The 13,178-nt window shown below is 40.5% G+C and overlaps 1 protein-coding gene across 1 annotated transcript in view; it reads left to right on the top strand.

Annotated features, from left to right (window-relative positions):
* The first annotated feature begins 42 nt into the window (after positions 1 to 42).
* The window catches only part of nlrc3 (NLR family, CARD domain containing 3), an 18,858-nt gene continuing 5,722 nt past the window's right edge, over positions 43 to 13,178 (top strand). Inside the window, exons 1-13 of the mRNA XM_046068441.1 lie at positions 43 to 305; positions 1,603 to 1,770; positions 5,753 to 6,016; positions 6,386 to 8,120; positions 8,208 to 8,294; positions 8,572 to 8,655; positions 9,157 to 9,240; positions 9,339 to 9,422; positions 9,527 to 9,610; positions 9,732 to 9,815; positions 9,974 to 10,057; positions 11,145 to 11,228; positions 12,363 to 12,446. Of these exons, the coding sequence (XP_045924397.1) occupies positions 1,647 to 1,770; positions 5,753 to 6,016; positions 6,386 to 8,120; positions 8,208 to 8,294; positions 8,572 to 8,655; positions 9,157 to 9,240; positions 9,339 to 9,422; positions 9,527 to 9,610; positions 9,732 to 9,815; positions 9,974 to 10,057; positions 11,145 to 11,228; positions 12,363 to 12,446 (2,882 nt within the window). The 5' untranslated portion in view covers positions 43 to 305; positions 1,603 to 1,646. The remainder of the gene's footprint in view (positions 306 to 1,602; positions 1,771 to 5,752; positions 6,017 to 6,385; positions 8,121 to 8,207; positions 8,295 to 8,571; positions 8,656 to 9,156; positions 9,241 to 9,338; positions 9,423 to 9,526; positions 9,611 to 9,731; positions 9,816 to 9,973; positions 10,058 to 11,144; positions 11,229 to 12,362; positions 12,447 to 13,178) is intronic.

The following is a 13,178-nucleotide window of genomic DNA, read 5'->3' as shown; positions in this document are numbered from 1 at the left end:
TCTCTTTTCACTGTTCAACCTGCTAACCGCAACAGGAAGGCAGATTAGACAGACAGGAAGGCGCTGCAGCATGAAACAGTGTCTCCAGCAGCAGTTCTGACTGGGGAAGAAGTTGTATGTTTGTGGCTCGTTTCATTTGCTCGCTAGTCCTCAAGTAGAGTCACTCCTCAGCGATTCTTTCAAATTCACACTTGAAATTGTTCTACTCCTGCTGTCGTGAGAATTATGGCATTAACAAACGAAAAATATTTTTCGAAAGCATTTCACATCCGTTGACACCTACATACAACTTCAACAAGCCCATGGTGAGTTACCTCAGTTTTGTTTACTGGACACTGTACGTTAAATGTTTTATCTTGACTGCTACAAAAGGTTTCTAAAACTGACTCCAGCCCTAAACTTTAACTTTCCATCATGGCCATGTGTTTATATCTGCTCCAGGCCAATGAAAATAGAATAAAATAAAGATCTTCAACAGACTCACTCACTTTGCCATATGCTACAATCCATTTCTGACATGGCATCATATAATTATGTTTTATTTAATTTACAACGGATATGTCTGTGTTTTATTTTCTTTACACAGCGTATTGCTGGCATGCTTGCATCTCATACACACACAGCTACTTGTGTTTTTGATGTTGCTAATGACGATAATGTGTAATTGTTCTGTTTGACACTCGCCGACGCATTTCTTCACTACTGTTAGTGTGTTAGTAAGTGGGTTTTGGCCATTAAGACGGTCTAAACTTATCAGCGGAAGCTGGCAAGCTGTCGCGAGTACATCTGAGGTCTGGGTTTTTGAATAGGCTTCCTTTGTCAGAAATTACGTGATCATCAATAAACCACACAGGAAGGTATTTCCATTTCCCGTTTGTCTCAGTGAAACATAATTTAAATGTATGTTTGCAGTACTTTCACTGCAGTTTTGGTAATATGCTATGATATGGAATCATACTAACAATAAGCCTTATGTATAGCACATTTCATGCATATAGATGCCTTACAGTGTTCTTTGCAGAAGGTAAATGTGAAAGATATGTAGATCGTAGTTAGAATCAAGTAGGATGTGGGTTTTTCTTTTAAAAGCTAAAAAGAAGTGCACCATCTGGTGCAGAGTCTGTGGGTGTGAAGTAATTATTGCCTCACTATGTGCTTCAGGAACAGCATCTGAGAGTGTTAAGTGTGTAGAGGTAATTAATGTAATTTTAATTAAAGCTGTGAAACAATGAGACACACCTTAAAGTCCCTGCATTGTCATGGTCACCCAAAAGGTGTGGGGGGGGAAGGCAAGGAAACCAGGTTAACATTTTTCAAAAATAAAATCAGAGCCAAAGAAAATTAACAAAACCAGTTTCTCTAGTCATTCTCTAGTCATTTCCTCCAAAACATCAAGGTGGGTGGCCTGAGGTAATTCATGTTAATTTAATTTAACATGAATGAAGTTAATGAGAGAACTTTCAAAGGGATGTCTTCCTTAATCTGATGGCCAGAAGATAATGTGTCCTCAGTTAATTTCTTCACCTACCTTCATCACAGCTGGTCATGCCCAGTTTATGATAGTCGCACATTGTATCAGTAATGCTGTTTTGTATCATTTAGACTCAAAAAGGAGCATCTGAGGGCCAAAATTATCAAGCTCTCTCATGGAGATGAAGGCACATTACGATTCTCTTCTGGATCGAAGCAAACGCATTGTGTGGCAGGACGACTGCTACGTGGATCTCCAGTCTACGTCCTGCTCCAACTCTTCACAAGCAGAAACAGAGGGTGAGAGTTTCTATAACAGATTCATCATGTGTCTCATGCACCATAGGCTTTGGAGTGTCTCAGTCAGCTTTCCTGTGTTTCCCAAAACCCTTCCACCCATTAAACCCTTTCTTTTATTTTTTATTTATTATTATTTAGAGGAAACAAGCGTGTAGGACCATACCTATTGGCCAGTGCAAAAAACAAAACAATGGAAAAACAGATTATCTCCAGTTCTGTTATACTGAACATCAATCTTCAGTTCTGACCAATCTTCACTTTCTTTGTCATTATCGTCCATGTCGCCCACATCATATTCACTCATATTCACATGCTGCTGTTCTTATGAATGTCAAGATACGGAGGTGAGATTAGAGGCTTATCAGTAGAGAAACAGGAGCTGTGATTTATGAAATAAGATGAAATTAGGCGGAAGGACAAGCTGTCCTGAAGTTTTGTAATTAAAGTCTTCAAGATCTTGTGAAAAAAAGGTTATTGCAACCAAAGAAGGATTTAACCAGTTTACACATATAATAAGGTAGAGAGACCAGTGGTTAGAAGAAAGTATTTTTTTTCTCTTTCCAGTTCAAGGCTTTTCTCCTATCATTTGTGGCAATGCTTGGTGACATTGAGTCTGGTGGGGACTTGTAGGCAATGGGTGAAAACTGTCTGAAGCCTTTACAGCAGAGGACTTGTGGGCCAAATAAAGGACCAGCTTGCTCAGTCAAGTAATATGACAAAAACAGCAGGGGTAGTTAATATATTGAAATTACAGGTAAACAGGAGACTGATGTCAAACCTTTTTGAAGACCAAATTGGTTGGAACGTGTTTTATTATTAATTGTTAGACTTTGTCGATTTCTTTCATGTTGATGTGGCTGTGTAACTTTTTTAGACTTTTTAATCAGAGAATTAAATTTGGGCAGTGGTAAGTTTCCTGTGGTGGTCCACTAAAAGGTGATGTATGCACCAAATTAAATGTTTAGAGTAAAAATGGCAGTCACAGCTACTACATCGCCGTTAGACATAGCCTACATCTAATGAGTTAAGCTATTGTTTAGCTGACTGTTGACTGTTACCTAGTTACTATTAGTCACAAACTATGACATACTGCTTACCACGTCCACTTACCAGTTTCCTGTGGGAGAAACTAACTTAATGCTGTTAGAAATATCTTTGCTTGTTATCAAGAATTAGAAACCAGAAAAGGCCAAAAAGGCTTGTAAGGTCCAGATGTCTTTTTAACATGCCATGGACAACTTTGACCTGGATGACTGAGAACCTTCAGACTGCTTGTAAGGTTATTTTACACTTATTTGGAAATTTGTTTGCATGCCAAGGAGTGCTTTTTCCTAATTTACTCAGAGAGGGTAGCAAATGCTATCCTCTGAGAGTCTTTCTTTGCTGGAGATTTTAGGGATATTGATGTCACTTTAGACAAAACAAATGTTCCTGGCAGATTCAAATTGATCAGGTTAGCTTCAAGTATAAGAATCTGAATCTATTTGATTTTAGATGGCTTAAAAGTGAAGTAGGTCGATAAAAAGTCTAGAGAATCATTTATGTCCAGAAAGTTTTCTATTCTCTCACAATTTTGCAGAACACCTCTTACTTCTGATGTCCAAAGAAGGGTCAAGGGCGTCTGTGAGGGTTCTCAGTCATCCAGGTCATAGTTATCCAAAGAAGTTCTTATGTGTTTAAATGTCAGCTGAGTGTTTTTGGATAGACACCTAATAGACAGCATGGTCTGAATTTGTAATGAGTAAATTTGTACTGCTTAGTAAAGTTTTAAAAGGCTGGGGAGAGCGATAGAAACTTTTTTGTTTATGTAATACCGTCACCATAAGCTTCACGAGCACTGCTGATCATAGTAATTGCTGAAAGAGGGCTTAAAGCAGGACCCCCCCAACAACTCTTGCTGAGGGCCAGAATTTCTCTAAGCAGAGACTGCAAGAGGCGGACTTTTAAAACAATTTTTTTATGTAGGCTTAATTAGCAAACTAGTGTTTAATTTCACAAAATAAATGTTTCTTATTAGCCTACATTACAGTGAACAGACTGCTAAAAATATGGTAAATATATAATGACAAATAGCCTACTTAATTAGAAAATGCTCTCAGACTTTCGCCAAGGAGGCTCTTCACTGAGGGGTGATTGTTGAAATCTGTAAATGTAACTGTAGGATGGAGTTCTGATTGGCATGAAATATTAATCAACCGTTTTTATACAGTCTGCAATTATTTATTTGCGACATTATTGTGGTCTTCTTCCATGATTATGTGAGCAGTCATGATCTGACTTTATGCTGCACAAGACATGAGTCCCAAAGTGAAAGGAGTTGATTAACGTTACGTGGTTGAGAAGTGTGCAGCCTGTCGCATGCATCTCTTCATCAAACAGCTCACTGTGTCTGCTCCTGACTGTTATATCGCTGCAATATTTCAAACTGGTCCGCAGTCATAAAATGTCGAAAATGACCGTTGTCTTGTGTTTAGACAGATTTTTGATGAACGATAGCGGTCAGTGCTGATCTCACTCACAAAAACATTACATTTCCTGTGACTACTTCAAAATAAAAGTCAACTTCTGTTTCGCCAGTTATCCTAAATGCTTTCTCTGTAGCAGTAGGAAATATTGAGTTTGTGTTATCAGTAACTTAATAGAGCATTTTACCCGGAATTTCGCTACAGATGCACACTTTCTAGTACTATAGATTAATACTTTCATCAGTGGCCATTCTGTGGGCCGGATGGGAAACTTCGGCGGGCCGCATTTGCAATATATGATCACTGGCTTAAAGCAAGCTGGAATCGATGGTTCGTCAATAATGTGCAAGGGTGTTTAATTAAGGTCTCTACCACTGATTAAATTAGTTTTTAGATATTGGAAAAAAGACTTTGGGAAATCCTGAGCTCTCCTTGTTTGAGTTCATAAGTTGAAATGGCTATTGTGCAGTATGTTAAGTATTTGACATTCTTCTTGAATTACTTCATACCTCTTTCCTGGATAAAATATGGATTAATATATGGACATACAAATGCAATTAATTATATCCAACCAAAAAAACGTGCCTACAGATATGATTATTATTCACAAAACAACAACCAACATGTTATTCTATAAAACAAAATTGATATCTATTGCACAGAGTCTAGATTATAACAATGCCTAGCCTATGGTTATGAATGTTTGCAGGCTAAAGGCTAATGTCAACTAACATGCTCACAATAACAATTCCTAGACACTGATGTTCAGCAGTTGTAATGTTTTCCATGTTCATCATCTTACCACGAACGTGATAGAAATTTTAATTACAATGCATCCAGTAGTTGTTGAGATTTCAGTCTGGACCAAAGAGGTGGACTGACTGATCAACCAACAGAGACACAACCTGGTTAAAAAGAAAGCGGGGATGGAATACGATCAGGAACGGTGTGTTTGTGTGTGTTTATAGAGGGGATGATCAACAAACATAAGTTTTACAGAACAAGCTATCAAATGAAGAGGGTGGACTGACTGAAATACACCATGACAAATAATAAAGATAAGGGAAGGAAAAGTGAAATGAAAAAGCAGAACCGACTTATTAGTTGTGTGTTGTATAACTGATTTACACAACATAAGAAAAAGGAAAGTACACGTTTAAAAAACGACAACGGATAGAAAATTGCCTATAAATATTTCTGGTTATGTGAAACAGTGAGAAGCATCACGAACCCTCAGGCTATAACAGAATACATTATTATGCAAAAATGATTGTCCTCTGGTGCACATAATAAGAATGACCAGCATCTGACTCTTAACAAGTTGCCAGTGGTATATATACACTGTAGTTTTCAGTGATTGACAAATGATTTTTCTCTGGCAAAAAGACAAAAAGAAAGGGGTGAACCCCTGCTCTTGTTTTCCTACTGTACATCAAAAAGGGTTGTTGTAGCTCAGGAAATTGTCTTTGTTAGTTATCACTTGAGTGCTGAGAGTTTTCTGCTCTGTTTTGGTTTAGATCTTGGCTGGATCCAAAAGCATCGAGACCAGCTGAAACGCTTCAGTACGAGCTCCTTCCTGGAGGGGATGTTCACCCACCTGAGAAAGGTGGAAGTGCTGACTTCAGCTGAGGAGACCAAGATCAAGGAAGCAGGCCAGCTGCAAGACCAAGTTAACATGCTCACAACCTTTGTCTCTGGCAAGGATACTCAAGGCTCTGATGCCCTCCGGGGCTTCATAGAGAGCTCAGATTCTCATGTGGCCCAGCTCATCATAAACTACGGTAAGGGGTATGAAATGGGATTTTCTCTGTGAGTTGGTCAATGTTTTAGAAGAGAAATTGCTCTTATCAAAATAGTTCAAGCTTCTCGTAGCTCAGCAAATCATCTAGTGATATGATGGATGGTGATTTGATTCCTGGATCCTCTAACAGCACGTTAAAGTTTCATTGACCAAGATATTGAGCCCTAAACTGCTCCAGATGAGCTTCTGCGTGCTGTGGATGAATGTGTGTGTGTAAATGTAATGCATTGAAAAACACTTTGCGCCACTCTTGGGATAAAAGTGCTATATAAATTCAATCCATTTCCTGTTTGAAATCTGATGTATTTGTATTGTTTACAATAACCTGAGCCAATTTAATTTTCTGCAGATTCCATGGTGAAGGAGCACAAAGAGGTGCTGTTACAGCGATATGAGCAGTACAGAGACAGCTGCCCCAAGCTGAACATCTCCTCAAGAACCTTACTTCTGGTCGATGGACTTTCCGACCTCCAGCAAAAAGAACACGACTTAATGCAGGTGGGGGTGACTCGAGGAAGGAAAAGAAATCATCTCAGACAGCTGGGGCTGGCCAAACTCTGGGAGCCCCTGACCCGGGTCAGTTTGCCTCCCAGGGTCTCACTCACGGTCGGGGTGGCTGGTATCGGCAAGACAACCTGGGTCCGACACTTCATCAGGCAGTGGAGCCAGGGGGCCATCTGCACAGATGTGAGCTTTGTCTTGCCTTTCACTTTTTGCGAGCTAAACTCATTGGAGAAGCTTTCTGCGGAGAGGCTGGTGAAAATTGCTTTTCCTCATTTAACGGATCCCAGTCTGGTCCTCAGCAGCTCCTGCCGCACACTGCTCATACTTGATGGTTTGGATGAATTCCGCTGCTCTTTAAATTTCTCTGATGCAGCTCCTTGCAGCGACCCAAAGAAAGAAGTGCCCATTGATGACCTTGTTACTAACATCATTCGGGGGAATCTGCTCCCTGACATAGCAGTGTGGCTGACGTCCAGGCCAGGAGTGGCCTCACTCATCCCTGGAGGATTGGTTGACAGGGTGACTGAGATCCCAGGATTCAGCCCGAAGGACATCCAGCTCTTCCTAAGCCATCATTTCTCTGAGAAGGATTTTGCCAGTAAAATATGGGCACACTTGGAGTCCAATAAGATCTTTATGGTGATGTGCTACATACCATGCATTTGCTGGATAGTAGCTGATACTCTGATGTACATCATGCAGAGTGGTACACAAGAGAGCCTTCCAAGGACTTGTACTGAGCTGTATGCTCACTTTTGTTCCATGAAGGCAGAAGTAGGTGAACCAAGAGGCAGGGAGCCTGTAAAAATGGAGCAGCTCCATGGGAGCAATCGTAAACTGCTGGGAAATCTTGGACGACTGGCATTTTATGGGCTCCTCAAACACAAGTACACCTTCAGTGAGCAGGACCTCAGGGCCTATGGGATAGATCTACTGTTAACTCAGTGCAGTCTTGGTGCTGGAGTTCTTGTTCGGGAGGAGTCGCCCATATACACAACATACCGGTTCACTCATTTGACTCTGCAGGAGTTTATTGCAGCTATTTACTACCATGTCTCCTCTAAGCGGGCCATCTTTGACTTATTCTCAGAAAGCACAATGTCTTGGCCCAAGATCGGTTTCCAGAACCACTTTAGAAGTGCCTTTCAGCATTCACAACAGGCTGAAGATGGTCACTTGGATGTGTTTGTGCGCTTCCTGACAGGCCTGCTGTCCTCAGTGGCACTGAAACCTCTCGCTGGGCTTCTAGCCCTCGGTAAAGAAGATGGCAACCAGAAGGCATGGGCAGCAGGGTTTTTACAAGGCCTCTTGGTCAGCGGGGGAGCTGTTGTGTCCCTACGTGCAGTCAACCTGGCTTATTGTTTACAGGAGCTGCAACACACAGAGCTGTTGCGGAGTGTAGAGGAAGATTTACAGCTTGGTAGCCTGGCAGGGAAGTTAACACGGGCTCACTGTGTTGTGCTGGGCTACCTGCTGCATGTGTCTCCAGAGTGCGGCGAACAGACCAACTTAACAGGCTCGCTGAACTACGCGACAGTGAAATGTTTGCTCCCACAGCTGCTGTACTGCAGCCATCTCAGGTCAGCTCCCCAAAGCACTGTCTCCCAACAAGCTAAAACTCAGGAGAAAGATTGAGGGCTGAAACATATAACTTATCTGCTCCACAGGTTAGAGAACAATCATTTCAAAGATGATGTCATGGAGTTGCTGGGAAGCCTCCTCAGTGCCAAAGACTGCCATATCCAGAAGATAAGGTATGATTACACTTACTTTGTAAATCCTCATTGATTTAAAGCATCAGATGAAGAACATTTTATAGTCTAATGCTCTGTTTGAGAAATATTTGCCTAATTGCTCACATAAAGTGAAACTTTTTAATTATGAGTTAGTGTTTGCCTTGTTGATTACAAGGACGTAAGAGACACTCAGTGATTATCATGTGGTAGTAGGATCGGTGCAGTGATGATAATGAATGTGATTATCGTTAATATTTAGTATCATATGATTGCAACCTCTTTTATATCCCCTCAGTTTGGCAGAGAATGCCATCAGCAACAAAGGTGCCAAAGCCCTGAGTCGAGCCCTCTTGGTGAACCGGACGCTAACGTCTCTCAAGTGAGATCTGTTTGTTGACTTTGACTGATTACAGCTGTCGTCTTTGCTTGCTTGCAGCCTATACAAATGATAGATGTTTAAAAATGCTGGGCAATCATTTGTTTAACATACATCTTGTGAACGTTTTGATGCTCATGTCTATAGCATGAATACTTTGTAGTCTGTGTACAATCAAATAATGCCAAAATTACAAGTTCCAAAATAGCATTGACTTACAGTTATTTTGGAGAAACATAGCATTCACTCTCAGCCTTTTACTTTTCAACATATATATTGGTCCCCTGAATTTAATTTGAGCATTTCTTTAGATAACAATTTTGTCTCAGATACTGCAGATTCCACAAATAAATGTCACAATTTGTGTGTCTCGCCATTTCCCCAAATTGCTGCAATTCTTATGATCTTTGTCTTCATATTTCACACGCAGATACATCGCAACATGGTGTTTCTATTTTGATTCTACCTAGCTATATATCATCTAAAAACCTATTTCTTATTTAGTCTCCGGAACAACAACATCGGCTCTAAAGGTGCGAAGTTCCTGGCAGAGGCTCTGAAAATGAACCAAGCCCTGGTATCAGTCAAGTGCGTATAACTGCCATAGATTATGGTTTATAGGGTTAAAAATTACCTAACCTTTTCCTAAAAAATTTAATTGTTTAATTTCCCTAACCACTCATCAGCTTCCAGAACAATGCCATTGAGGAGGAAGGTGCTCAGGCCCTTGCAGAAGTACTGCAGTGCAACCGCAAACTGGTGTCTCTGAAGTGAGTGACTTTCAGTTGTGGTTGTTGAATGTCCTATGTATAGTTTACGTTCATGCTCATGATGAGGATTAACAAGAATTATTTTCTTGCATGTCATGATTTAGTATGCAGAAGAATACGATTGGAGCAGGAGGAGCCAAAAGGATTGCAGATGCACTGAAGACAAACCGGACTCTCACAAAGCTGAAGTAATCTTAAATGAATATATTCATTCACTATATTGCTTGTTGCTTTAATTATTCATACAATAGGCTAGGCTTTGTGGTAAGATAGCTTAATGTGTCTCAAATTTTTTGTTCTTGTCTGTAGTCTTTGTAGCAACCAGCTTGGGGACAAAGGAACAATCGCTCTGGCAGAGGCTTTGACAGTCAACCACACTCTGCTCTCACTTCAGTCAGTACTTTCTGCATAGTAGTGCACTGTAGCCTCCGCATTATCTATCAACCTTTATATTAAAAACTGCTAATCCATTTTAACATTGTCAGTCAATGATGCAATTTGTCGTGCAAGTCCTTCAATGCGCTTGTGTTTAACTTCACTTCTTTGGGCAGACTTCAGAGTAATTCAATCAGCAACAGGGGGATGACAGCCTTAACCAAAGCACTTCGGCTAAACTGTGGCCTTGTCTCCTTGAAGTGAGTATTGAACTTGAAGCTTCTCAATTTTAGCTGGTAGCTTTCCTGTAACAACCCAAAACTAATGTCATTTATGACTTGATCCTGCAACAAAATATTTCTAAACTTAGTGACGTAATAGTGGCTAATCACTGGCCAAGACACCTCTGATCAGCTTATGAAGAGTGCCCTCTCATGTTTTCTTCACCTGAGTCAACCTTATCTGATTACAGCCAGTTCTTTTAAGTAATAGTTTGAAAATTTGGGAACTACGTTATTCGCTTTCTCATAGTTTGATGAAAGGACTGATACCCCTTTGATATTTGTCAGGTAAATAAAGAAAACTTCAGACATCAGGTCTGAGCTAGCTTCTGTAACTCATTTCTGTTGTTGGCCTATAAATAAGTTGAAATCTTCATGATTTAACAAAATTAAACAACATTAATTTGTTAAATTTTTGTCCCAAAAAAATTCAATTTTGCATATACATGTACATATACTAGGTTATCCTCCACAAACATAAAACACTATCACTTTTTAGCTGTAATCTCAGCTTTCTGTTTTACACAGTTTGGTCCTCTCTGTCCTGCAGACATGGCAGAACGTTAGCCAGAGCCCATGGACTCACAATAGGCTCTCCTCTTTTGGGAAATGGTGTTTAAAATCACCATCCCTATCTTATAATTATTTGCGTTATTATAGACATCAGTGAGTTTTCCTTATATCTGGAACAGAATTTTTACTTTAACTGGCTACAACTAGCAGCATGTTAGCTTAACTTTAGAGCTTAGAACTGCTGGTAGGGAGATTTTGTGACCTTTGGACAGAGCCAGGCTACCTGTTTGCCCGTGTTTCATGTCTTCATGCAATCAATGCTAAGCCAAGCGAAGCAGCTGCTGGATGTGGCTTCATTTACAGACATGAGAGTGGTATTAGTCTTTTTATCTCACTCTTTCAAAAAAAGGCAAATATGTCTATTTCCCAAAATATCACACTATACTTTTTGTAAAGGTGCTACTAGATTGCGATTGTTGGCATTGAATGTTGTTATATTCTTCTTATATATTATTCCCTCTTTTGTGTTTCATGTATTTTTCTACTTACTTAGTTTAAGGGAGAACTCAATTGGGGTGGAGGGAGCAAAGAACATGGCCCAAGCCCTCCATGAAAACAACTCTCTACAAGACCTCGAGTGAGTCACGTCATTAATGTCAGTGCATAGTGTAATGCCCCGTAGAGGCATTGAAACATCCTAATGTTCAGAAAATGTCACTCCCCATGGAATGTCACTCAGTACTATTTCCTGATGAAAACCATAGACTGTATATAAGAAGTAGACATAGTCATCGTGATGTCACCCGTTGGTTTCTGGACTGCCGTTTTGAAGCCTCGAGTTTGGGCGATAGTGCGCCACCATGTTGATTTTTTACAACCAGCGGCACCGGAAGTGACCAAAGGTGGGCAAGACGGTGGAGCTAACGGCCGTGTGTGGAGCTAGCTAGCTTGCTTAGATAGGTCCATCTGTAATTCACGTTAACTGTAATGTTTAACCGGGATGATAATTTTGTCTACTGAACAACAGGCTTAAAACTAAATGTACTCACCAGAGAAAGTGAACAGCCAATTCTAATAAGCTTTTTCAACAGCGCTGGCTAAATTTGCACAGTGCCGAGGGTACGAGTCACTCTAGGGGACTATTATCTACTAACATCATGTTGTATTGAATAAGACTTCAAACTAGTGATTGAGACTATTAAGTCATTATGAAAGTGTTTACTGAGGTAATAAATCAGCTGAGAAGTAGGGTCATTTTACTATTATTTCTAATGGAACAGGACTTCTTTTTGCCACCAGAAGAGTCGCCCCCTGCTGGCTGTTCGATAGAATGCAGGTTTAAGGGACTTTCTCGTATGCCTCAGGTTTCTGACCGGAAGCTTCCCGCTTGATGAAAACCTTTTTATATACAGTCTATGATGAAAACACATGTAAAGCCCATGACCTTACTATATGAACGCTGTGGAAATATGGTGATATTCACAGTTTAACATTCGCAGCATTAATCGGCTCCAGTTTTTATGATAAAAAGCACCCTTATCCAATTAAATGAAGTGTAGTTTTTTTTACTTCAAAGCCACGTGTTATCAGCTTGAAAGCCGACATATTGCGAAAGCAGTGACAGACTTAAAATTACACATAACTTAAATAAGTAAGTCTGACGCTACTGTAACAACTAACTTGTATTTCAGTGAGCATTCTCTCTCTTTTACTGTGTTTTTTTAATACTGTATTTACTGTGTATATGTGTCTTTGTGTGCATGTATTTCAGTCTCACAGCCAATCTCTTGCATGATGAAGGGGTTCAAGCTATAGCTGCCGCAATCAAGTTCAATCAAGGCCTCACCTCTTTGCAGTAAGTGAATAGTGTAATGCAAATGCATGCGCACACACACATATGCAGACTTCCGCCAAGGCCAATAGTCCAGTCTTCTATGATATTCAGGATCTGCAAGCGCAACCACTATACACTCACCTAAAGGATTATTAGGAACACCTGTTCAATTTCTCCTTAATGCAATTATCTAATCAACCAGTTGCTTCAATGCATTTAGGGGTGTGGTCCTGGTCAAGACAATCTCCTGAACTCCAAACTGAATGTCAGAATGGGAAAGAAAGGTGATTTAAGCAATTTTGAGCGTGGCATGGTTGTTGGTGCCAGACGGGCCGGTCTGAGTATTTCACAATCTGCTCAGTTACTGGGATTTTCCTTGCAAACCTTGAGGCGGATGGGCTACAACAGCAGAAGACCCCACCGGGTACCACTCATCTCCACTACAAATAGGAAAAAGAGGCTACAATTTGCAAGAGCTCACCAAAATTGGACAGTTGAAGACTGGAAAAATGTTGCCTGGTCTGATGAGTCTCGATTTCTGTTGAGACATTCAGATGGTAGAGTCAGAATTTGGCGTAAACAGAATGAGAACATGGATCCATCATGCATTGTTACCACTGTGCAGGCTGCTGGTGGTGGTGTAATGGTGTGGGGGATGTTTTCTTGGCACACTTTAGGCCCCTTAGTGCCAATTGGGCATCGTTTAAATGCCACGGCCTACCTGAGCATTGTTTCTGACCATGTCCATCCCTT

This window comes from Micropterus dolomieu, linkage group LG14, assembly GCF_021292245.1.
Source record: "Micropterus dolomieu isolate WLL.071019.BEF.003 ecotype Adirondacks linkage group LG14, ASM2129224v1, whole genome shotgun sequence".
NCBI lineage: Eukaryota > Metazoa > Chordata > Actinopteri > Centrarchiformes > Centrarchidae > Micropterus > Micropterus dolomieu.
The sequence above is the reverse complement of the archived record's forward strand: the minus strand, read 5'-3'. Positions and strand labels throughout refer to the sequence as shown.